This window comes from Arachis ipaensis, chromosome B8 (assembly GCF_059453495.1).
Source record: "Arachis ipaensis isolate K30076 ecotype BB chromosome B8, ASM5945349v1, whole genome shotgun sequence".
Taxonomy (NCBI): domain Eukaryota; kingdom Viridiplantae; phylum Streptophyta; class Magnoliopsida; order Fabales; family Fabaceae; genus Arachis; species Arachis ipaensis.
Genome location: NC_142443.1, coordinates 6,771,911 through 6,798,107, shown reverse-complemented (window position 1 = coordinate 6,798,107; position 26,197 = coordinate 6,771,911). Strand labels below are relative to the sequence as shown.

The following is a 26,197-nucleotide window of genomic DNA, read 5'->3' as shown; positions in this document are numbered from 1 at the left end:
CAAATTTAACACATCTCTTTATTAGATATATTCAAATATATGATAATTATAAAACTAACTTATATTTTTGGTGTTTTTCATTCTCATTCATTTAAATTTATTTTTTTAATTATTTACAACCTAAAGAATACCATATGAAAAGACAAAGTATGATAATTAAAGCAAATAGAAAAATAAAAGCAACAAACAAAGATATAATTTTGTACAACTCTAATATAAAAGATTTATGTCTTTTTTAAAAGTAAATAAATTTAAATTTTTAAAATAATAAATTATATTTTAATTTATATTATATTTAAGTTAAATAATTATATAAAATTATATATAAATTATCAAATAAATATTCTACAAAATATTTGTAATATAAAACAATTTAAATTTAACCTTAGTTTACATATTATCTAATCAATTTCTAAATAATATAACACTTATTAAAATATACTATATAATATAATAAATTTATTTCTACACACATCATATGTGTTTCACTCTAGTATTATGAATTTATAATCCAATAATGACATAACAAACAGCGTGTGGGGATCAAATAGTCCACACTCCACACTATATAGCTATTTTATTATGTACAAAAAAGAAATAAGCTTACCGAGACTAGTCTTAGTCTTAATCTTAATATAAATAATGGTGATTATATGGTAAATATAAGGGAGCAAAGCTAACCAGCATTACAACCCATTCAAAGTAAAGCTTTAAACAAAGAGAGGCCGGTGAGACATGGCAACTTTTGAAGGAATACATTGTGTTCTCAATCATGTTCTCTTTCACATATTGTTAGTATTGATGTTCTTGCTTTCATGTAAAATCACAGCTTCTCCAACAACAAAAGCTGAAGTCCTTGTGAAATGGAAAAACAGCCTACTATACACTCCTTTTCTCAATTCATGGTCCCTCTCCAATATTCACAACCTTTGCAGTACTTGGGATGCCGTTGTTTGCGACAAAACAACAAACACAACTGTCTCAGAGATATACCTTTCTGGTTTCAATCTCAGTGGCACCCTTCATGGCTTCGATTTTGCTTCCCTACCAAACCTCACTCACCTTGACCTCAACTATAACAGCTTTATTGGGTCAATACCACCTCAAATTGGCAGCCTCTCCAAACTCATTTTCTTGGACTTTGGAAGCAACAACTTTTCAGGGACAGTGCCTTATGAGATAGGACATTTAAGGGAACTCCAATATCTCAGCTTCTACAACAACAGTTTCAATGGTGCTATTCCCTATCAGCTCACCAGTCTCCCAAAGGTATGGTACCTTGACTTTGGATTAAACTACTTTGCATCTCCTCCTCACTGGTCTGACTATTCATGCATGCCTTCCTTAACACACCTTGACTTGTCTTACAATTCATTCACTCCCGAATTCCCAAGTTTCATACTCAAGTGCCACAACTTGTCGTTCCTAGACCTCTCTCTGAACTATTTTAATGGCACAATACCAGAATCATTGTATACCAATTTGGCCAAGCTTCAATACCTGAACCTCACAGGTTGTGGGATGGAAGGACCATTGTCGTCCAACTTGTCCAAGCTCTCAAACCTCAAAGAGCTTGGTATGGGTGACAACAACTTCACTGGTCCTATTCCCATGGAAATAGGATTCATAGCTGGGCTTCAAATTCTTGATTTGCGTAACATTTCAGCCCGCGGGGAAATTCCATCATCCCTAGACCAACTCATGCAGTTAAGACATCTTGATCTGGGAGGGAATTTTTTAAACTCTTCAATTCCTTTGGAACTAGGCTCATGCATTCATCTAACCTGCCTTGATTTATCAGGCAATAATCTATCAGGTCCTTTGCCTTTCTCATTATCTAACTTGACCAAGCTCTCTGAATTGGGATTATCATATAATTCCATTTCTGGTCAACTCTCTGCCTCACTAATTTCTAATTGGACTGAGTTGATAAGTCTGCAACTCCAACAAAACTTGTTGACAGGAAAGGTCCCTCCAGAAATTGGTCTGTTCAAGAAAATCCAGTACCTCTTTTTGTACAGCAATGAATTTTCTGGTCCCATTCCTAAAGAGATTGGAAGCATGAGGGAAATGATAAGTTTAGACTTTTCTGAAAACAACTTCTCTGGTACAATTCCCTCAACAATTTTGAATCTTACAAACATTGAATTGATAGATCTTTTCATGAATGAGATCACTGGAACCATTCCCAGAGAAATAGGAAACCTCAAGTCACTGTTCTACTTTGATGTGGAGAAAAATAATTTGGAGGGAGAGTTGCCGAACAGCATAGCTCAACTAACTGGTTTAAAATACTTTTCTGTGTTCTCCAATAACTTGTCAGGCAGCATCTTCAGCTTTTCCAGATTGGCTAATCTCATCTTCCTTGATTTATCCAAGAATAACTTGAGTGGACGCATTCCAATTGACTGTGAAACATTCAATACAAGCTCTCTTAAAATTCTCAACTTGTCTCACAACAACCTGGCAGGAATAATTCCACAATGTTTGGGAACCTTACCCTCTCTGACAGTTTTGGACTTGCATATGAACAACCTTTGTGGAACCTTACCAAGAATCTTCCCTAAAGGTAATGTCTTAGATACTATAAAACTGAATGGCAACTTCTTGGAGGGAGCATTACCCAAATCCCTGGCCCACTGCACAAAACTACAAGTTCTGGACGTTGGAGAAAATAGCATAGAGGACACATTTCCTAGTTGGCTAGGATTGCTTCAAGAGCTACAGGTACTCATTTTACGAGCAAATAAATTTTATGGTACCTTCAGCAACTCCTCCAACATTAGAGATGCACATGCATTTCCAAAGTTGAGAGTTTTTGATGTCTCCAACAACTATTTTAGTGGGTCCTTGCCAATATCATTCTTGAAGAACTTTCAAGGAATGATGAATGTCAATTACACTCAAACTGGGTTGCAATATATGAGTGCCAATTCTTCCGGCTATCGATCATATTTTGCTTCAATAGTGGTCAACATGAAAGATCAGCCGGTGGAACTAGTGAAAATATTGATGACTTTTACAACCATAGACTTGTCAAATAACTTACTTGAGGGCGAAATTCCACAAATAATTGGAGAAATAGATTCTCTCAAAGGGCTCAATCTCTCACATAATAGAATCAGTGGCACTATTCCACAAACTTTGGGTAACTTGAGAAATTTGGAATGGCTGGACCTCTCATGGAATCAGATTAGAGGTGAGATTCCTTTGGCCTTGACAAATTTGAATTTTCTGTCGGTCTTAAATGTTTCACAAAATCAATTAGAGGGAGCTATACCTACAGGTGGCCAATTCAACACATTCCAAAATGATTCATATGGAGGAAATGAAATGCTGTGTGGATTTCCTTTGTCAAAATCATGCAGTGGCAATGAGGACAATGAACGTACCTCATCATCTTTGACATTTGAGGATGAAGAAACATTTGGATTTGGCTGGAAACCTGTTGCAGTGGGATATGCATGTGGAGTGGTGGTTGGAGTGCTCTTAGGATGTTACTTTTTTTACACTGGAAACCCACAATGGCTTGCAAGATTTTTAGGTATCCGTATATCAAATAAGAGCGTGAGAAAGAAAAATAAAAGAAAAAACAGAGTGCATGCAAGATCATAGAAGCATGAATTAGCATAATTATTTTATTTTCCTTTTTATTAACGTGTCTGTAAAATAAAGCCTGATGAAGACTAATATCTATGTGTTTAAATCTGTTGGGGAAATAATAAAACATATTCATTACCACTTTATTTTGGTTCTCATCAAATGATGAAATGAATTATTTTGTGCAATAGGTCCCTTAGTGTGGGAGTGGTGAACGATTTGGTTTTTGTCTGTTATTAATTAATTTTTATACATAATAAATTATTTAATATAATTTTGCTAAGGATTAAACGCTTTTAAAATAAAAAAAAAAGTTAATAATAAAATAAAACAAAACACTACTCAACGTGTAAAATCAAAATAATAAAAGTTACATATAATTGAAATTACAAAATTTTATATAGATTAATTTTTTTTACTTTCTAATTTTACAAATCTACTTATTTTAGATTTTTGTTTTGAAAATATTAAGAAGCCAAACAAACAAAAGTACAGAACAAACCAAAAAAACATAATATAACAATAAGTGTAAAACATACATAATATCATTTAAACAAAACAAGTAAATCACTCGCATTTATTTGAATGTAATATTTATATACTAAACACTTTTTTTATCTTCACACTCCACATAATATTAAGCGCAATAAATAATAATATATAATATATTTAAACTACTATAACTAAGTTTTATAACAAATTTTGTATTTTTTTTTCTTAATTAATATACACATGAACAGAGAAAGTAATAGTGTAAATCCGGGGAATTACTTTTCGAAACACACTAAATTAATTTCTTAATTAGCATTCTCAAAAATTATATAGAGTGTTGTGACTAGGAAAGGATAAGAATGGATGTCCATTTAATGAGCAACCCATTTTCTACGTTGAAGAGAACAAGTTCTTAGGATGAAAGAAATAAATGTAGTTTGAAAAGTAAACTTCTCTTTGCCTATAAAAGCATGATCTGAGGCAAAAGAATATACACAACAATAATAAAATCAAATACTCTCTCTTTATGTTACAATCAAATACTCTTCTCTTTATATTTCTACTACAGTTCTTTCTCTTCTTTTATTTTATAAGTATTTTAAATTCTATTTTCTATTACTCTTTACATATAATATTAATAGCAATATTAATCATCTTTATTATATTGAGATTGTAACAATAAACAAATACGATTCTCTCTCTCTTTATTTTTAATACTCCTTTCTATCTTTGTATATATATACACATTACAACATATAATATTATTATATATATATATATAAATTATTATTGAACTAATTATTTTAATATTAGAGTCTTTTATTTATACATCTCTATTATATATATCTTTTATTTCACAACATAGAGTACGTAGCTCTAGTGTAATGTACGTTGAGGGATGAAAACCCAAAAAAAAAAATTTACGGATTGAATTTTCAACCTGATACGATTGAGGAGTTTGTATATCAACGATCCAGTGCTGCTGGCCCTAGTTGGTTAATTACAGTCATTAGTTGGTTAGAGATATTGCTGATGTGGTGCTGAGTCAGTTATCATTGCTGCTGATGTGGCACGTAGAAGGTTAGTTACTATTTAAAGAAAATTTAGGACCAATATTTTATTAAAATGAGTAAAATCTGATCTAACATTTAACCGAAAAGTGAATAATACTATTAAATATAATTTTATACTATTAAAAATATTAATGATGATTACAAATTATAAAATTTGTTAATTTTATGATACTCCTCTATTATTTATATTAGCGGCTCAACAGGTACTATGTTGTCTGTTGAGCCGCTTTTCTATTATTTTTTAAAAAAATATTCTTCTTTTGTTAATATATTATTTATTTTTTAAATTTATTAGATAAATATTTTTATTATTATTTTAATATTGACGTGACCTTATTTATATCATATTTTTTTACCTTAAAATTACTATAAATTTTTTTTTAAAATATTAAATTATAAAAGCACCAAATCAAGAGATATATATATTATCAGAAAAAACATAGTTAAAAAAATAATGATAATAATATTATCCTGATTCAAAAAAGAGTATATATAAATCAAAATATATGTTAATTATTTACAAAAGATAATTCTATTTAAATGTTGTGGATATTAATATTTGTCTTCCTTTTTTTTAAGTGGTAGGTCAAAATGTGAATTTAGATCTGAAGAGGCTTAATTTTCCTATAAATAGTGAAAAAACAAAAGAAATGAGAATGCTTGTCTTTTTTGTTTTTGAATATCAAACTGTAAAAGTCTAGGGGGTCAGCAACTTTGTTAAATTCTGGCCAGCATGTAACCAGCAAAGAAAAGTGAGCCATTAGATAAAATATCACACTATTAAAACCATTATTGATGGCTATTTGATAGCTACAAATCACAAAAGTTGTTGGCCCCCTAGCATTCCTCTATCAAACTATAAGAATAATTAATAAATAAAATAGGAGAATATAAAAATTGTGTATCTGAGAAAAAATTTCGTCATTTATCATACATCTTCGTATTAATAATTTTTTGAGTCTTGAAAATTTGTCACATTTTTTTACCATAAAAATAATTATATAAATGATTTAAGATTATTCAATTAAATTGATTCCTTATTATAGGAACGAATTCAATTAATTCAATTAAAATATGTAGAATTGATGAGATATCTTGTTTTGCACCGAATCTTTTGAAAAGACAAAAAAAAAATGACATTAGTCTTAGTTTATATATGACAAAATATAAATTAAATGACATTACATTTATTTATTAGGAATTTATATTATTGTTTGTTACCAAAATGAGCTAGTTGTGCACTTCTGAGTTTATGGCTAAAAAAAATTAAATTTTTAACATAATTAGTATATACGTCTAAATAGATAGTATTATTATTATATAATAAAAATTTATTTCATTACTTTTTATTCAATATTTCTCTATCTTTCTGATGAAACCGTAACCTTTTAATTGAGTATGAGAGACTATACCATTTGAGCTATAACTCATTGGCTTAATATCACATTTAATTATTAATATTAAAATAAAGAGGAGTGCTACACATACAAGTCTTTTTGACTTACAAGTTACTAGGCCTTTTAATGCGTTATTCAACGTTTCCTATTTTCAAAGCGCTACACTCAGAACGGTTCTTCTTCTTCTTCCTCTTCCTCTTCCTCTTCCTCTTCCTCTTCTTCTTCTTCTTCTTCTTCTCTTCCTCTTCCTCTTCTTCTTCTTCTTCTTCGTTTTTTTTTTTCGATTTTCATAGTTTCTGAAATCAAGCTTTGAAATCGTTTTGAAGAAGAAGAAGCAGCAGAAGATGAGGAGAAAGAGAAAGAGTTCTGAATTATGCAACGAATTTTGGGTGTATTTCTTAAATACTTTGGGTGTATTTTTCGTAATCCTTTGGGTGTATTTCTGTAATCTTTTTGAAGATAATGGAATTTCAGAAATACACCCAAACGATTACAGAAGTTCACCCAAAATAATTACAGAAATACACTCAAACGGTTACAGGAATTTACCCAAACGATTATAGAAATACACCCAAAGGATTACAGAAAATACACCCAAAGGATTTAAAGAAATACACCCAAAATTTGTTAAAATACATCTTATGCATAATTCAGAACTCTTTCTCTTTCTCCTCCTCATCTTCTACTGCTTCTTCTACTTCAAAAACGATTTCACCATGAAAAATCGAAAAAAAAAAAGATAAAACAGAGAGAAAGAACGTAAATGAAGAAGAAGAGGAAGACGATGAATAAGAACGTGCAGAAACGAAAGAAAAGGAGAAGAAGAAGAGTAAGAGGAAGAAGAACGTGCAGTAAGAAGAAGAAGAAGGAGAAAGAGAAGGCAAGAAACGAAAGAAAAGAAGAAAGAGAAGACGAAGAGGAAGAAGAATGGTTCGAAGCGTGTTTTGAGCGTTAGTTTTAATTGAACTTGTAAGGCTTACAAGCCTTAATCGCTTGTATGCCAAGAATTACTCTAAAATAAAAATACGTATAATCAATACAATTGTCATTGTCATTAATATAGTAATACTTAGTTTATTGTTTATTGGTCTCATTGATACAATGAATTGATCATCCTTTCATATACTCTATACCGGTTAGAATCCTTCTTTCTATAATTTATTGTATATATGTATCACAATATATCTTAATAGTATTTTGTATATTACTTTAGCATTAAATAATAATACATCCCAACTAAGATATACTTTTACCTTTTATTGGTTTTGAAAATTTTATTTTTATAATAAATGTCCATACCAATATAAATAGAAAAAATAAAAAAAGAGTGATAATAAAAATAAAAAAATAACGATAATAATATAATAAAAGAGTACGAAACAATATATATGAAATAATACGAACAAACTGTTCTTATGATAGTAGAAATAATGATAACTACATATGGGTTATTTTGGACTGTTCTTATAATGGTAGAAATAATGACAATTGTATCGGTTGTTTTGGGTTATAGTGATAGAAGTAAAATGAAAAAAATAATTGGACATCAAATTCTTATATCTCTTTTAATTTATCGGGTAACCAATGAAATAAAATATTATTATTTACAGTATAAATTAAATTAAAAATATTTAATCTGTAACCTTATAGTAAAAAAAATAATTATTATAACAAAAATTAAAATTGTCAATGGTACAATAGCACTGTTTCAATTCAACCTTGTGAAAAAAAATCAAATCTAAATTTATTAGGTATTAAATAAAATAAAATATTATTAACACTATAAATTAAATAAGAAAATATCAATACTTTTAGAATTAAAAAATTAGATTTTTAAAAATAAATAAATAAATATTTAATACCATAGCTACTATTGTAAGAAGAGTGATTGACATAATTTACAGAGCATAACTCACTTTAAAATTTTAGTGTTCAAATTTAAGTTTTAATATTATCTTTTATGACAGAACTTCTCTGTAACACCCTAAGTTCTTATACTATCGTGGAGGTTTTTAAAATAAGGTGCCACACTTGATCCAAGAAAAAGAATGACTTAATCGTTACGCGAGGCAGGAGTAAATACGTGTAGAGCGGAAAACGAGTAGCACTAAAACGTTGGAATTTTGAATTAGAGTGAAATAAACATCTTAACCATGAGTACATTTCAAAATACTTATAGGGAACTAAAACAGGAAAAGAAGCTAACTACGTCCTAAACTAATCTCGTCGAAGAGGCTCCCCTACTTGCATCCTATCCTATCCTTGATCAGGAGTCTTTAGTTATTCACGAATTGAGGTACCAAGGGTCTCCCTCCAACACCCTTTCGCGCAGTGAAGACCTGGTTCCGTTGCGTGGGATGAACAAAAACTCGACGGGGTGCCGAAATGGGGAGTAGGGCACGTATTCCACCTTTGGGCCTCCACAAGGGTTCAACTTCTCCTCTGGGTCCTCCTCCATGGTGTCTTCCTTCTGGCCAGGGTTGTCGGATTTCTCTTCTTCGGTCTCGGGGTCGGACTCAAGGTGTACCACCTTGGATGACCGCTTCCTAGATGTTGAAGCGTCCCTATCTAGGAAGGTTATGACGGGCAGCTGGGGTTCTTCTTCCACGAGTTCTCGACCTAAGTAGATAGTTTGGAGCACGGTAGTAGTGGTCGCAACTACCCACGCGTGCTTCGAGGGGTCATACTCAGAAGTTACCCTCGAGGGGGCACTGCGTCGTCTCTATCCGCTGTGCCATGTTCCTCTGGAGATAGTATGGGAAAAGAAAGGGAGTGAGAACCTAACGTCTCAGTAGGAGTGCTATGTAACACCTCCATATCCATCTCCAGACCACGTGCGGGATTTTAAAAACAAGCGTATAACATGGCATGTAATATGCATCTTCTTTTTTTGTAAAACATGTGTGTAAAAGAAAGGGGAAACATATAGGAAAATAGAAGGATAACATCAACATAATCATAATTAAATCTAAGGAAAACATAGAACTCAAGCTTTCATTCGTGCCTTCTTTCTTTCTTAATTTATAACTTATATGGAGGGTATTGAGCTCAAACCGGTATAAGTGGGAGTCCCCTTCCCTTACCGAAGGTTCTTATCCCAAACGTTTTGGCGATCACCTTCCCTTACCGAAGGATCATCTCGATCGATCAGCTTCCCTTAGCGAAGGATCATATCGATATCTTGTCTTTAGGGTCACCTTCCCTTACCGAAGGATCATTCCCTCAGTTTAATTTACAATCAAGGTTATTTAGACATACACAAGAAGAGAGTCATATAAAAAGATATATTATTATATAAAATTGATGGGATAGTCCCCTTCCCTTACCGAAGGTTCTTATCCCAAACGTTTTTCGATCACCTTCCCTTACCAAAGGATCATCTCGATCGATCACCTTCCCTTACCGAAGGATCATATCGATATCTTGTCTTTGGGGGTCACCTTCCCTTACCGAAGGATCATTCCCTCAGTTCAATTTACATTTAGGTTGTTTTAAACGTACACAAGGGAAAAATCATATAAGTGCACATTATAAGAATATTAAATATTTTGAAAAAAAACATGTACTCTTGACTTTAAAGGAATAATGATAGAAGAGATCACATAGATGCACATAGGATTAAATTTTTAAATAAAATATTTGAGAAAGCATGTACTCTTGACTTTAAGGGAATGATGATAACATAATGGTATAATAGGTTACATGGATGCACATGATGAAATAGGGTAATTTAAATAATTGAATTAAAATATTATAAATAATAATATAACCACGTAAGAGATCACACATATACCTATATGTTGAACAAGACATAAGAAGGCATGTACTCTTGGCCCTAAGGGAATATTAATTTAATAATATAGGATATTGAATAAGCATCTTAAGAGGGCATGTACTCTCGACCTAAAGGGAATATTAACAACATAATTATATGAAAGAGCACAAAATGGGTATAGTAAATAATTGAATGAATATCATACGGAAACATATAATAACGATTCAAGAAGACGTGAATGGCATGGTGGAGAGACATGATCATCATGAATGAAAGGTGAGTGAGAGAAAATTAATGTCGTGATAACATGGAAGAAAATAATAATAAAAAATGGAACATAACACATGCCAAGCGTTTTTAAAAACATAATTCCCTACCTTCTTTTCTAACGCTTCTTTGAGCTTGCCTCTTGTGTTTGCCCACAGAATGTTTTTTCTTTGTAGAGAGAGAAGGGAGAGGATAAGTGTTTGAGAGACGTAATTTTCTACCTATGGGTGCTCCCCTATTTATATACATTTGGGGATGAGGTGGTTGGGATATTTTAAATTTCAAACTGAGGGTGGTTACCAGGTTCCTATCCAAAATTTCAAAATTCTAAACTTATCTCCTAACTGATTTTCAAACTTTAAATTTAATTTTGTTTCTAGAAGGGGCGGTTGTTACATTATCACCCCCATAAGAAAAGAATTTGTCCCCAAATTCCATGTCTGAACTTGGTCGATAAGGGTCGTTTAACTAACTTAGGGGTCCTACTGAAATTTTCTTACTGTTGGGGAGAAAAGGAGATTCTCACCACGATTGTTACCTGTAAATAAGTCCGGGAGCTTCTGTCTCATGTCTGCCTCTTTTTCCCATGTGTAGTCTCTGGAATTGCCGCTACCCCATGCCACCTTTACCAGTCGTATCGTCTTGCTCCTTAGTTGCTTCGTACTTCTGTCTACAATCTCTATGGCTGGTAGTTCAAAAGTCAGGTCGTCCTTGAGTGTTACATCCTCTTGCTGCAACACATGGCTTGGATCGTGCTGGTATTTTCGGAGTTGGGACACATGAAACACGTCATGTAGTCTTGATAGATTTGGTGGTAGGGCAAGATGGTATGCCGACTTTCCTATACGCCGGAGGATTTGGAATGGACCCAGGCACCGGGGGCTTAGTTTTTGTACCTTAAGAGCCCTCCCTACCCCGGTGGTGGGGGTGATTTTTAGGAATACGTGATCGCCTTCCTGAAATTCGAGGGGTTTCCTTCGTTGATCTGCATAACTCTTTTGTCGACTTTGGGCGGTGCGCATTCTTTCTCTTATCCTCTTGATATCTTCCGTGGTCTGTCTTACTAACTCCAGTCCTAAGTAGCCTTTCTCTTCTGGCCCGTACCAGCATAAAGGAGATTGGCATCTTTGCCCGTACAGTGCCTCATATGGTGCCATCCCGATGCTACCATGGTAACTGTTGTTATAAGCAAACTCGATCAGTGGTAGGTGACTCTCCCACTTTCCTGGTCTGTCTAGGACACAAGCTCGTAACATGTCTTCCAACGTCTGGATGGTCCTCTCCGTTTGTCCATCTGTTTGTGGGTGGTATGACGTGCTTAGGCACAATTTCGTCCCGAATGCCTTCTGCAATGCGTTCCAAAACCTCGAGGTGAATCTTGGATCTCTATCCGAGACTATGGTCATTGGTACCCCATGTAACCTCACGATCTCTCTGATATATAGCGTGGCTAGTCTTTCCAATGAGTCGGTCGCCTTAACTGGTAGAAAATGGGCAGTCTTTGTAAGCCGGTCCACGATGACCCATATAGCGTCACGCCCTGCTTGAGTACGGGGTAGTCCCATGACGAAATCCATCGATATGTCTTCCCATTTCCACTTCGGGATGCCAAGGGGTTGCAATACCCCTGATGGTTTCTGATGTTCGATTTTTACCTTCTGACAAACCAGGCATTTATTCACGATCGTGGCTAAATCCTTTTTCATCCCTGGCCACCAGAACATCTTCTTCAAATCATGGTACATCTTCGTCATGCCAGGATGAATAGTAAAATCTCCTCTGTGGGCTTCTTCCGTAATCTTGCTTTGAAGGTCTCCTTCCCTTGGGACACAGATTCAACCTTGGTATCTCCATACCTTGTCCTCTCCTTCGGTGAAGCCCTTCAATCTTCCTTCTTTGACAAGGCGCAGGGTTTCTTGAAAGTTGGGGTCAGAACTCTGTGCCTTAGTTATTTGTTCTTTGAATTGACTTGCCACTGTTAGGTGGTTCAGACGTATGCTTTTTGGAGCGAGGGTGACTTGTAAGTTCATGTCTCTGAAATTCCTTATCAAATCTGCCTCTTTTATCATCAGCCATGATGCCTTGAGTACCTTCCGACTCAGAGCGTCAGCCACCAAGTTAGCCTTTCCTGGGTGGTAATTTAGAACAAAGTCATAATCTTTAAGAAACTCCATCCACCTCCTTTGTCGCATGTTGAGTTCCTTCTGGTCGAACAGGTACTTTAAGCTCTTATGATCGGAGAATACTTGAAACCCTAGCTCCGTACAAATGATGCCTCCATGTCTTTAGCGCAAATACTATCGCGGCTAGTTCGAGGTCGTGAGTTGGATAGTTGGCTTCGTGGGTCTTCAGTTGTCTTGACGCATACACCACTACCTTTTTGCATTGCATTAGTACGCAACCCAATCCTTGTCCTGAGGCGTCGCAGTAAACTTCGAAGGCCATGTCGGGGTTAGGTAAGGCTAGTACTGGGGCGGATGTCAAGCGACACTTTAACTCTTGGAAGCTTCTTTCGCAGTCTGGCGTCCAAGCAAACGGGGTATCCTTCCTGGTTAAACGGGTTAACGGCAGGGCTAGTTGAGAAAACCCTCTTATGAACCTTCTATAGTAGCCCGCCAATCCTAAAAAAACTCCTTATTTCTGTGACTGACGTCGGCCTTTCCCAGTTTAGTACCGAGTCTATCTTACTGGGATCCACTGATATTCCGTCGCCGGAAACCATGTGTCCAAGAAATTGTACCTCCTTCATCCAAAACTTACACTTGGATAGTTTTGCGTACAACTTTTTCTCTCGAAGGATTCCCAGTATTACACGCAAGTGCTCCCTGTGTTCTTCTTCTGTCTTGGAGAAAATCAAAATATCATCTATGAATACCACCACGAAACTGTCGAGGTAAGGTCAAAAAATTCTATTCATGTAGTCCATAAAGACGGCGGGGGCATTGGTCAACCCAAAAGACATTACTGTGAACTCGTTTGAAATGCTGTCTTTGGAATGTCTTCCTCTCTTACCCTTATTTGATGATACTCTGATCTCAGGTCGATTCTTGAGAACACTGTTGCACCTTGTAGTTGGTCCATTAAGTCATCTATTCTTGGGAGGGGATACTTGTTCTTCACCGTGATTTTGTTGAGTTTGCCTATAGTCCACGCAGAGACGCATGCTGCCGTCCTTTTTCTTCACAAACAATACTGGAGCTCCCCAGGGAGAGGCGCTTGGTCTGATGCATCCTTTTTGCAGCAGCTCCTCTAGTTGGTTCTTCAGTTCAGTGAGCTCCACTGGAGCCATCCGGTAAGGGGCTCTGGAGATTGGCCCTGTCCCAGATATCAATTCTATGGAGAACTCAACCTCTCGTGTTGGGGGAAACGAGGGTATATCTTCGGGAAAGACATCTGAAAAGTCGTGTACTACTGGTATCTCACAGAACTCCTGATGGGAGTCTGCTTTTACCGAATTTAGCAAGGCATATTCTTGCCTCGTACTGGTGTCTTCGGAGGATCTTGGAAGGTCACGTGTGTCTCGTATGGATTGAGAAGGGAAGATGGCTTTTCTCTCAAAACAATCTAACAAGATTCGGTTTTCGTTGAGCCAGTCCATTCCTAGGATGATGTCTAATCCTACTAAAGGGAGGCACACTAGGTTAGCAAGGTATGATCTACCTGAAATGAGGATGCACACCCTCTGACAGACCTGCTGAGGGCAAAGACTCGTCCTTGACGTTGGGGTGCATCGGCAGAGGGTGGGGGAACTGCTGGACATTCCCTTTTTATGGATAACCATAGGAAGAGGCTTCATTAGTCATATCTCCTAGGATCGACTTTGCTCTGATACCAATAATGTAACACCCTAAGTTCTTATACTATCGTGGAGGTTTTTAAAATAAGGTGCCATACTTGATCCAAGAAAAAGAATGACTTAATCGTTACGCGAGGCAGGAGTAAATACGTGTAGAGCGGAAAATGAGTAGCGCTAAAACGTTGGAATTTTGAATTAGAGTGAAATAAACATCTTAACCATGAGTACGTTTCAAAATACTTATAGGGAACTAAAACAGGAAAAGAAGCTAACTACGTCCTAAACTAATCTCGTTGAAGAGGCTCCCCTACTTGCATCCTATCCTATCCTTGATCAGGAGTCTTTAGTTATTCACGAATCGAGGTACCAGGGGTCTCCCTCCAACACCCTTTCGCGCAGTGAAGACCTGGTTCCGTTGCATGGGATGAACTAAAACTCGACGGGGTGCCGAAATGGGGGAGTAGGATACGTATTCCACCTTTGGGCCTCCACAAGGGTTCAACTTCTCCTCTGGGTCCTCCTCCATGGTGTATTCCTTCTGGCCAGGGTTGTCGGATTTCTCTTCTTCGGTCTCGGGGTCGGACTCAAGGTGTACCACCTTGGATGACCGCTTCCTAGATGTTGAAGCGTCCCTATCTAGGAAGGTTATGACGGGCAGCTGGGGTTCTTCTTCCACGAGTTCTCGACCTAAGTAGATAGTTTGGAGCACGGTAGTAGTGGTCGCAACTACCCACGCGTGCTTCGAGGGGTCATACTCAGAAGTTACCCTCGAGGGGGCACTGCGTCATCTCTATCCGCTGTGCCATATTCCTCTGGAGATAGTATGGGAAAAGAAAGGGAGTGAGAACCTAACGTCTCAGTAGGAGTGCTATGTAACACCTCCATATCCATCTCCAGTCCACGTGCGGGATTTTAAAAACAAGCGTATAACATGGCATGTAATATGCATCTTCTTTTTTTGTAAAACATGTGTGTAAAAGAAAGGGGAAACATATAGGAAAATAGAAGGATAACATCAACATAATCATAATTAAATCTAAGGAAAACATAGAACTCAAGCTTTCATTCGCGCCTTCTTTCTTTCTTAATTTATAACTTATATGGAGGGTATTGAGCTCAAACCGGTATAAGTGGGAGTCCCCTTCCCTTACCGAAGGTTCTTATCCCAAACGTTTTGGCGATCACCTTCCCTTACCGAAGGATCATCTCGATCGATCACCTTCCCTTACCGAAGGATTATATCGATATCTTGTCTTTGGGGGTCACCTTCCCTTATCGAAGGATCATTCCCTCAGTTTAATTTACAATCAAGGTTATTTAGACATACACAAGAAGAGAGTCATATAAAAAGATATATTATTATATAAAATTGATGGGATAGTCCCTTTCCCTTACCGAAGGTTCTTATCCCAAACGTTTTTCGATCACTTTCCCTTACCCAAGGATCATCTCGATCGATCACCTTCCCTTACCGAAGGATCATATCGATATCTTGTCTTTGGGGTCACCTTCCCTTACCGAAGGATCATTCCCTCAGTTCAATTTACATTTAGGTTGTTTTAAACGTACACAAGGGAAAAATCATATAAGTGCACATTATAAGAATATTAAATATTTTGAAGAAAAATATGTACTCTTGACTTTAAAGGAATAATGATAGAAGAGATCACATAGATGCACATAGGATTAAATTTTTAAATAAAATATTTGAGAAAGCATGTACTCTTGACTTTAAGGGAATGATGATAACATAATGGTATAATAGGTTACATGGATGCACATGATAAAATAGGGTAATTTAAATAATTGAATTAAAATATTATAAATAATAATATAACCACGTAAGAGATCACACATATACCTATATGTTGAACAAGACATAAGAAGGCATGTACTCTTGGCCCTAAGGGAATATTAATTTAATAATATAGGATATTGAATAAGCATCTTAAGAGGGCATGTACTCTCGACCTAAAGGGAATATTAACAACATAATTATATGAAAGAGCACAAAATGGGTATAGTAAATAATTGAATGAATATCATACGGAGACATATAATAACGATTCAAGAAGACGTGAATGGCATGGTGGAGAGACATGATCATCATGAATGAAAGGTGAGTGAGAGAAAATTAATGTCGTGATAACATGGAAGAAAATAATAATAAAGAATGGAACATAACACATGCCAAGCATTTTTAAAAACATAATTCCCTACCTTCTTTTCTAACGCTTCTTTGAGCTTGCCTCTTGTGTTTGCCCACAGAATGTTATTTCTTTGTAGAGAGAGAATGGAGAGGATAAGTGTTTGAGAGAAGTGATTTTCTACCTATGGGTGCTCCCCTATTTATATACATTTGGGGATGGGATGGTTGGGATATTTTAAATTTCAAACTAAGGGTGGTTACCAGTTCCTATCCAAAATTTCAAAATTCTAAACTTATCTCCTAACTGATTTTCAAACTTTAAATTTAATTTTGTTTCTAGAAGGGGCGGTTGTTACATTCTCCGTTATGTTACATAAAGAAACCACTTTCATAACAATAACTCATCTTCTCTATCTCATTTTCATCTCTATTTCAATAACGGTTATAAAAAAATCATATGTAATTTCTTCTTCAATTCTTTTACTCTATTAATTTATCTTTTAATTTGTTTCACTCTTTTTTCAATTTTTCTTACTTCTATTTCCAATTCAGGATGCACTTCTCTGTGTGGAACAATTATTATTAAAATAAAAAAATAGTTATTATGACAAAAATAAAAAATAGTAAATAGAAAATAGTAGATAAAAATAGTTATTATGATAGAAATCAAAGTTGTCAATCATGCAATGAGACTATTTCAATTGGAAAAGAATAAAAGAAAATCCGAATCTAAATTTATTAGATATTAAACAAAATAAAATTACATAAAATGTTATTATTTACAGTATAAATTAAGTAAAAAATTACCAATATTTTAAAATAAATATTTTATACAATAACTACTAAGCAGAACTCATGGAATAGAAAAAAGAATTAAACATCAAACTCTCATGTTTTCTTTGTATATTGTTATTTTATTATAGTATAAATAATAATTTTGGAATTATCTAAATATTTTAATATAAATTATTTAATATTGTCAGAGCTAAAAAAATTAAGAGATAAAATTAATATTTCTTCTAAGAATAATTCTTTTTAAAATTATAAATATACAATAAAAAATTAAAATACATTAAAATAATATCATAATAAAAAATAATTCAAAAGATAAAATTAACAAACTAATGGAATATATATACACAACTAACCAATGTTATCATCATTCAGTATATTATTTGAACCAATTCTAATACTTGAATATTTAAAAATAAATTTTTAATATGTAAATAATATTTTTTGAATTACATAAATTTTTTAATATAAATAATTTAATATTGGCTGGACAAAAAAAATTAAAAAATAATATTAATATTTATTTTAAGAATGACTTTTATTAAAATTATAAATATATAATAAAAATTTAGAGTACATTAAAATAGTATCATAATAAAAAAACTTTAAATATTAAATTAATAGTGTAAATTTTTTAAGTGAATAATTAACAATCATAATACACTGTATTATAGATATATGTAACATAGTATATTGGAAATAATTAAAAGTTTATTAAGTAAGAATTAAACTTTTTAAAAAATGATAATTTATACCCACTAATATTATCACCGTTCTATCTATTATTTGGATTTGGATCAATTTTATTATTATTATAGGAGTGCTACACATACAAGTCATTTTTGTTTACAAGTCTTACAAGTTGGGCCTAACACGCGCATTACAGAAGAAGAAGAAGTTGGGCCTAACACACGCGTTACAAAAGAAGAAGCAGAAGAAGAAGCGTGAATATAAATGACTTGTATGATTTGTATGGAAAAGCGTTCTCTCTTTGCCTTCGATCTCCTTCTGTTTTTTTCGATTTTCATGGTTTCTGAAATCAAGCTTTGAAATTGTTTTGAAGATGATGGAACTTCAAAAATTTCCCCCGAACGATTACAAAAATACACCCAAACGATTATAGAAATACATCCAAAGGATTACAGAAATACACCCAAACAGTTACAGAAATAAACCAAACGATTACAGAAATACACCCAAAGGATTACAGAAATACACTCGAAGGATTTAAGAAATACACCCAAAGAATTTAAGAAATACACCCAATATAGGGAGAGACAGTATATTTCTTCTTGAAATCAATACACCCAAAGAATTATAGAAATACATCCAAAGGATTACAAAAATACACCCAAAAAATTTAAGAAATACACCCAAAATTCGTTGAAGTACACCTTATGCATAATTCAGAACTCTTTCTCTTTTTCCTCCTCATCTTCTGCTACTGCTTCTTCTTCAAAAATAATTTCAGAGCTTGATGTTAAAAAATAATGGAAACCAAAAATAATGAAGAAAGAAAACAAAGAGAAAAGCACGTAAATGAAGAAGAAGAACAGGAAGAGGAAGAAGAACGTGTAGCAAGAAGAAGAAGAAGGAGAAAGAGAAGGCAAGAAACGTACCTTGAATAATGTTTCTTCGTTTTTTCTGGTGATTTTGATGAAGGAGAAAGAGAAAACGAAAAGAGGAGAAGAAATTTCAATAAAAAAAGAGGGAGAAAGAGAAGAAAAAGAGACACAGAGAAAGAAGAAGAAGAAGAAGAAGAAGAAGAAGAAGAAGAAGAAGAAGAAGAAGAAGAAGAAGAAGAAGAAGAAGAAGAGGCACAAAAAAAAACGTGAAACGGCGTGTTTATAAATGACTTGTATGACTTGTATGGAAAATCACTTGTATGTGGAGAATTACTCTTATTATTATTATTATTATTATTATTATTATTATTATTATTATTATTATTATTATTATTATTATTATTATTATTATTATTATTATTATTATCATCTAAATGTTTAAAAGCAAATCTAATATTGGCATGAGATTAATGTATTTTTAAAATCTATGAATGTATTCAATAATATTAATAAGAAATGAAATCATAAGAGAAAAATGGATAAGAGGTGAAAGTTACGTCAAGGTGGCTAAGTGGAGTAATGGGAATTTTTTCAGAAATGAGTAACTAACATTAAATGAAGAAGTTAATTAGAAAGGGTAATACTAAAAAGAAATCTTAGACACCAAATTTATGTATTGTCATTATATATTGTTATAAATGTATTGCCATTACTAGCGTGATAACCCGTGCAATGCACGGGGTTCAGGAAATTTAAACCTTTTTAAAAGAAAAATACTAAGAATATAACTAAAATGTATTCTATAAAAATATATATGTTGTATTAAATTTGGATAATTACAAAATTATCACTACATTAAAATAAAATAATAGAATACAACAATTATTCAATATGTCAATAAATAGTATAACATGTTTTCTAAGATAATAAAAGATAATAAAATATAATAACAATTGTTAGACACTAAAAAACAGGAAAAAGAAGTTCAACAGAGATGTAGTTTACTATTACGTATAATCTTAAAAACACATTACGTCAAGATACCTATTGATACCAAAACAAAATATTTACAACATATATAAATTTGTTCATTAATCAAAAATCAAAATATGTCCAAAACAACTTAACATATAATTCAAAATATCTATCAAATAGAGTTATACATAGGAGGCCTAACATCGCTGAATCGACAACTCTATTTGGCGGTTAGCTATCGAGCCGAGTTTCAAGGTAATGATGTCCCCCTCCTTTAAATTGTATACTCTACAACATTCATTCCACCCGACCCCAAACTTCCATTCTCCACCTCTTCTTCCACTTTTCAGTAAGTGAAAAAAGAACACATTCTTCTCTACATTGGAATCTGGACCAGTGATCGTCCAAATCGAACCATCTCCAGATAGTTTAAGATACGCAGCAAATTTCGAAGCCAAATACTGCAACGAATAATTCATAGTTAAGATAAACATAATATTTTCATACACAATGAATAACAGATTTAGGAAGAATATTCAATAAGCTTGCAAGAAAAAAAAAATAAAAGAAATCACTCTTTTGAGATCAAGTTACCAATCTAGATTGACCCAGATCCGAAGCTGTGATGATCTTTTCATAATAAACCTCTGGAGTGTATCTAATTCAGGATAATATAAATACATTAGTCACCACACTAAAAAATAGCAAGTTATCCCATGATCTTAAAATCCAAAACACAAAGAAAAAAGTTACATTTAGCATTATCTATCATCAGACAATTCGTTTGTCACGTTATTTTGTTCATTGACCTCCAATGATAAAGTGCTTCCACTAGACAAATCTATTGAATTATGCGGATTATCCCCTACCAGTGTGCCATCTTGATCATTGTTTTCATCACCATCTGATGAAAACTGATCATCAGATGGTTCAGACCCAGATAGAACAATCACATCAGCTGATGAGTCCTCATCAATTCTGGTATACTTTATGTGAAATACTCTTGATACATTATCAAGTGTCTCTGGGTCCATTAGCTCAGGCACATAGCAGTCAGGATCAAGGTGAACTTGGATGGGTTGGTTGTCGTGATTCCACAATGAAATAAAAAAAATTTCAAAATCGACATACCTAAATTGAACAGATGCCCCTCTATCGATAAAATAGAAAGTTCTAATATGTTCAAATGAGTAGTCAGTTATGAGCAACTGATCATTCTTTCTTATCACCTCCAGCACTAAACAATTATCTAGCTCGTCAATGACATAGAACATTGGCCCTAATCTCTCGCCATGAGTTGAAACAAAAGTTGGGGGAAGAGCTCTCTCACTCTATATTCAAATTTCTTCTTAAAGTTAATTTATGTGTAACAAAACATGCTAAAAATGCTTCACATAATTTTACCTAATTATTTAGCAAAGAGAGGTATATATACCTTTAAATCTACCATTATTACCAACTGAGCAACACAAGAGAACAATAATCATGTAAATGAATTGGCATTATAATGAGCATCACAAAAATAGGTAACTAAGTAACTAACACATATGAGGTCTTTTTGAATGTCAAGGAAAAAATACTGAAGTTTTGAAAGAAACAATGAAAAAGAAATTGATGTTATCTTGATGGATTCTGAAACCAAATCATGTACATAAACTTTGAATCATCTTTTCATGTATTAATAAATGCTGAATTTTTAAAGTCAGTATCAATATATGTATGATTAGTAAACATTATATTATTTATTTTGAATTCACATTGATAATTTATCAAAACTAATCTTTTTAGAGTTGTTGTAGCCTACACCCATTTTAGATTAGAAAGATCAAGAACTAAGAGTTTAGCTAATCAAACTTATCTAACAGGGAAAAGAAACTATCAAGAGGAGGAAAGTAGAAAAGACCACTAACTGAATATAAATTAAAAACAAACCATTCGAAGTTAAAGATCTAACCCACCTCTTTAATCGGTTAACATGCATGATATAATATTCCATAATATATTTGGTTACCTGCTTACTGAAAAGCTGAAATCTAAAAATAAGGTCTTTTCCACTGGGCCAATATTGCTGGGTTGCTAAAAATCTCCTATTAGCACATAATGGTATGATTAGAATCTAAGATTGAGACTTTTACCCAAGAAACCAAGTAAATAAGAAAAAAAAAGTAACAAATTAAAATTATATTAATGAAAAATATCCAAGAAATCACTTTGAAAAACTACTATACAACATATTTTACAGATTACGTCAACTTCTGAAATCTGGTCTACATATAAATGAGAAGCCAATAAAATTAAATTACAACATGAAAAATACTTGAGAAAGAATTAAAAAAAATTATAAATGGCATAACATCGATATTTAATTGACATTAAAATTTTCACAAGTTAATCTGAAATATATTGAATGAAAAAGTAGATGAGACTTCAATGGAATTGAAAACGCAGCAAAGAAAACATCTTCTCTAATGCTCAGCACCATACCTGTTTGGATCTTCTCTATCAGCATCCATTGCCATTCAGCCTTATCAGATATAGAGACTTCGTATAAAGATTCAATAACAACAAAAATATCTTGTCTCTTACTGCAAAAGAGAGTATTATAATAAAGTAAACCCTAATAGGAGATTTCAACAAATTCAAGAAAAATAAGTGATAAAATTGAATCCAGAAACATAAAGAACAAATATAAAGAAGGAACAGCAACCATTCATAAACAAAAGAAGAAATAGATGAACAAAAATATCGTTATTTATTCTAGTAAATTGAATTTTTACTGATCCTAATTATAATGTTCAGAAGTTTCAGAAAGCTAACCACTACTACTAATAATTATTTAAACAAAAAGTCATGAATTATGAGTTTGTTAATTAGAACATGCATTACAAACGATATGAAAAAAAGAAAATATAGAAAAATTAAATCGATAATAAAATATAAAAGACCAAAATGAATATTCAAAAATTATAAATATGATAAAACTGATTTTAAAAAAACCTTTTTTATATTTTAAAATAATCAATAAAATAATGTAAACAATGACTATATTTTTTAAGTTGAGGAAGAGTTTACAAAACCTAAAAGAATAAAGCCATACCTGAGAATATAAAATTGGGATTAATAGTTGGAGTATTTTGCAAAATAACTGATCATTGTAAAGAACAAAAAAAAAATTAAATGTAAAATTAAAATCATGCTAACAGAAAGCATAAACAAAAACAACTTGATAAGAATCAGATGTTGCGCTCAAGGAAGTATGAGACATGCCATGTGCTGAAAATCAACTGTTTCTTTCTTTCCCTTTAAATTTGCAGCTAAACTTTCACTGAATAATACATGCATGTCCCAAAAAAAAAGTTTAAAGACAAAGAAAGCTAGCAAAATTGAAAAGAAACCCAAAAGAAAAAATACAAAACAGAAAACTTAGTTACCAGTGCAACCATTAGGGCAAAAGCTAAAATTGGTCCTTGGTTTTTAGTTTTTTGAGGATTTACCCTAACAACACCTCCTTTGTTACTTGGCTGAAGTTTATTGTCTCAATCTGTCAAAACCTGAAGATAAAGAAGTATCCGCCGAGTCACCGAGGGAGACTGGTCTGTTGGACGGATTGAAAGCACTGGGAGCCACCGCAGATGATGACAGCTTAGTATCCTGTAGGAGAATATGGGGTTTTGAATATGGAAAAGTTCGGTGCTAGACTTTGCGGGTTTAGCGAGGTGAGACGATACAAAGAGAGATGAAGGAGGTTCAGTAAGTATATTATTGTCGTTGTTTCTTTTTTGTTTTTGACCGGGGGAAAGGTGGAGAGGGTGGGTCGTGACCTTTGGCTTTTTACTCTTTGTTGGTGATTACTGTTGATCTTCTTAAACCTAGGAAAAAATTAAAGAAACACAAAAATAAAAGATAGTTAAATTTCTTTAAAAAAAAATTACACTAGACCATTATGAAGAATTAATTACTAATGATCATAAAGACTTTTAATATTCGAATTGTTAAGAAGCATTTATTTTTTTTTTTTTTAGTATTTATGACAATTAAAAAGAAGAGCTAAATGTTGAAAAAAATATATCATGAATTATTTTCTTTATTTATTTCTGAGTTTTTTATATTAATAAATTTTATGTATCCTAAAGTTTAAGTAATGTTTACATTTTTTCAATTGTTTTTTCTATTGTTAATGCGCATAAAAATGACGAAAAATCACAAAAAGCTAAAAAAATAAATAAATAACTAAATTATTGATAAAAATTTTAGGTGACACAAAAATTATTAAAATACAAATTATGAAAATTAGATAAGAAAATAATTATGGATTTATTTATTTTTTTTATAAAATATTCGCTCCTTCTTCTTAAATATGATATATGTTAAAACAAAAAGTTGATTATTATTAACAAATTTGGTATTAAAAGTCTTTTTAATAGGACTTAATTAATGATCTTGAGTTCAAGTAATAAAAAATTGACCTTTTCTATTCTCAACTTCTACTCTCTTTTTAATTAGATATTTTTTTTATATAATCTTGTAGTAGAATAACAATAAGACATTTTTATAAAATTTTAATCAACTCAAAGAAAATTAGAACTAATTAATATTCACCATAATTATAGTTTGAAAAAATTAATATTTACTTTGAAAAAATTATATCTTAAATGAGAACAATAATTATGTACTTATAGAGTATGCCATATTTGTATAGACTATTAGATTATATTACATAGAAATCAAAGGTTAATATAAAAGAAGAACATTGATATACTCTAACAAATACATAATATTTTAGTGCATAATTAAGTACTTTAAATAACAATACTATAATACAAAAACTTTAAATAGTAATAGAATCTTTTATTTTGAAACAATTAAATATGAAATACATAAATTTTTTTTGGAGCACTAATGATTGATGGTTAGTTGTTTGAGATATTTTGTACAGAGAAAAAAAGCATTACAAAAAACTTTTGGTTATTACACTTTTCTAATACAAAGTATTTGTATCAAATTTAATACTGAAATAATATTAAACTCGTACAAAATTATTTTAAACTAAAATAAAATATTTAAAATATTAGATATCAAATTAAAATTTGGCCTAAATATTAAAACCAAAATAAAAAAATAGAAGACAGAAGGCACCAAAAATAATTGATACATACATTATAAAAAAGTTACTATTAATAATATATATTACTTAAATATATATCTTAGAAATAACAAAAATAAAATAAAATTGTATGAACAGAGTCTAATTCAGATTAAAATAATATTTTTTATAACATTAAAATCAAATTTTGGTTATTACACTTTTCTAATACAAAGTATTTGTATCAAATTTAAGACTGAAATAATATTAAACTCGTACAAAATTATTTTGAACTAAAACAAAATATTTAAAATATTAGACATCAAATTAGAATTTGGCTTAAATATTAAAACCAAAATAATAAAAAAAATTGAAGACAGAAGGCACCAAGAATAATTGATACATACATTATAAAAAAGTTACTACTAATAATATATATTACTTAAATATATATCTTAGAAATAACAAAAATAAAATAAAATTGTATGGACAGAATCTAATTCAGATTAAAATAATTTTTTTTATAACATTAAAATCAAATTTGCATTGCTATCATATGATTTTTCTTTCTATAAAAAGATAAATAATTATTTTTCATTAATAAGATGGTCATATTTTATTTTTATTAATATATTAACAATATAATTTCTTTCTATTTTTTTAAAAAAATAATATTAGATTTAAAAAAGTAAATAATCAAATTTTTGAATAAAATTTAATATTTTAAAAAAGATACATAATATATGGCAGAACATCATTATATGTGCAGAAGGCATTTTCAAGGAAAGATAACACAGGACCATGATGCCAACTTGGTGTCACAACACCCATTCCTTTCTCAATGAAGCTATTAAATTCAGCGCAAATAACTTTATGTCTATGAAATAAAAGAGATGAAATATAAAATAGTTTTATTAAAAAATACAAAAATGAAATTAAACAATATAACAAACAATTCAAATGGATTATTGAATGAGAACAAAAATGGGAATGCAAAACTCGAATAAGAGAGGGTGGATCTATAAACTCACTTTGTTGAAAAAACTCTGCCAATCACATCACCGCTGAAGAAGTAGATTAGGTAGAAACCCCATACTTAGACAATGATTCACAAAACCAAACCATGATCCATAAAGATAAGAAAACATAAGTAGAAATCTCATCTTTGTAATCATTGTAAAATCTAAAAGATTGATAAAATAGACAAACTACATACAACAAAAAATTCAACAG

At 32.1% G+C, this 26,197-nt stretch overlaps 1 protein-coding gene across 1 annotated transcript; it reads left to right on the top strand.

The window, feature by feature from the left end:
• Positions 1–686: 686 nt before the first annotated feature.
• LOC107610374 (uncharacterized) lies at positions 687–3,615 on the top strand. The gene has a single exon (XM_021108716.2). The coding sequence runs from the start codon at positions 736–738 to the stop codon at positions 3,613–3,615; it is 2,880 nt and encodes a 959-aa protein (XP_020964375.1). The 5' UTR covers positions 687–735.
• Positions 3,616–26,197: the final 22,582 nt, after the last annotated feature.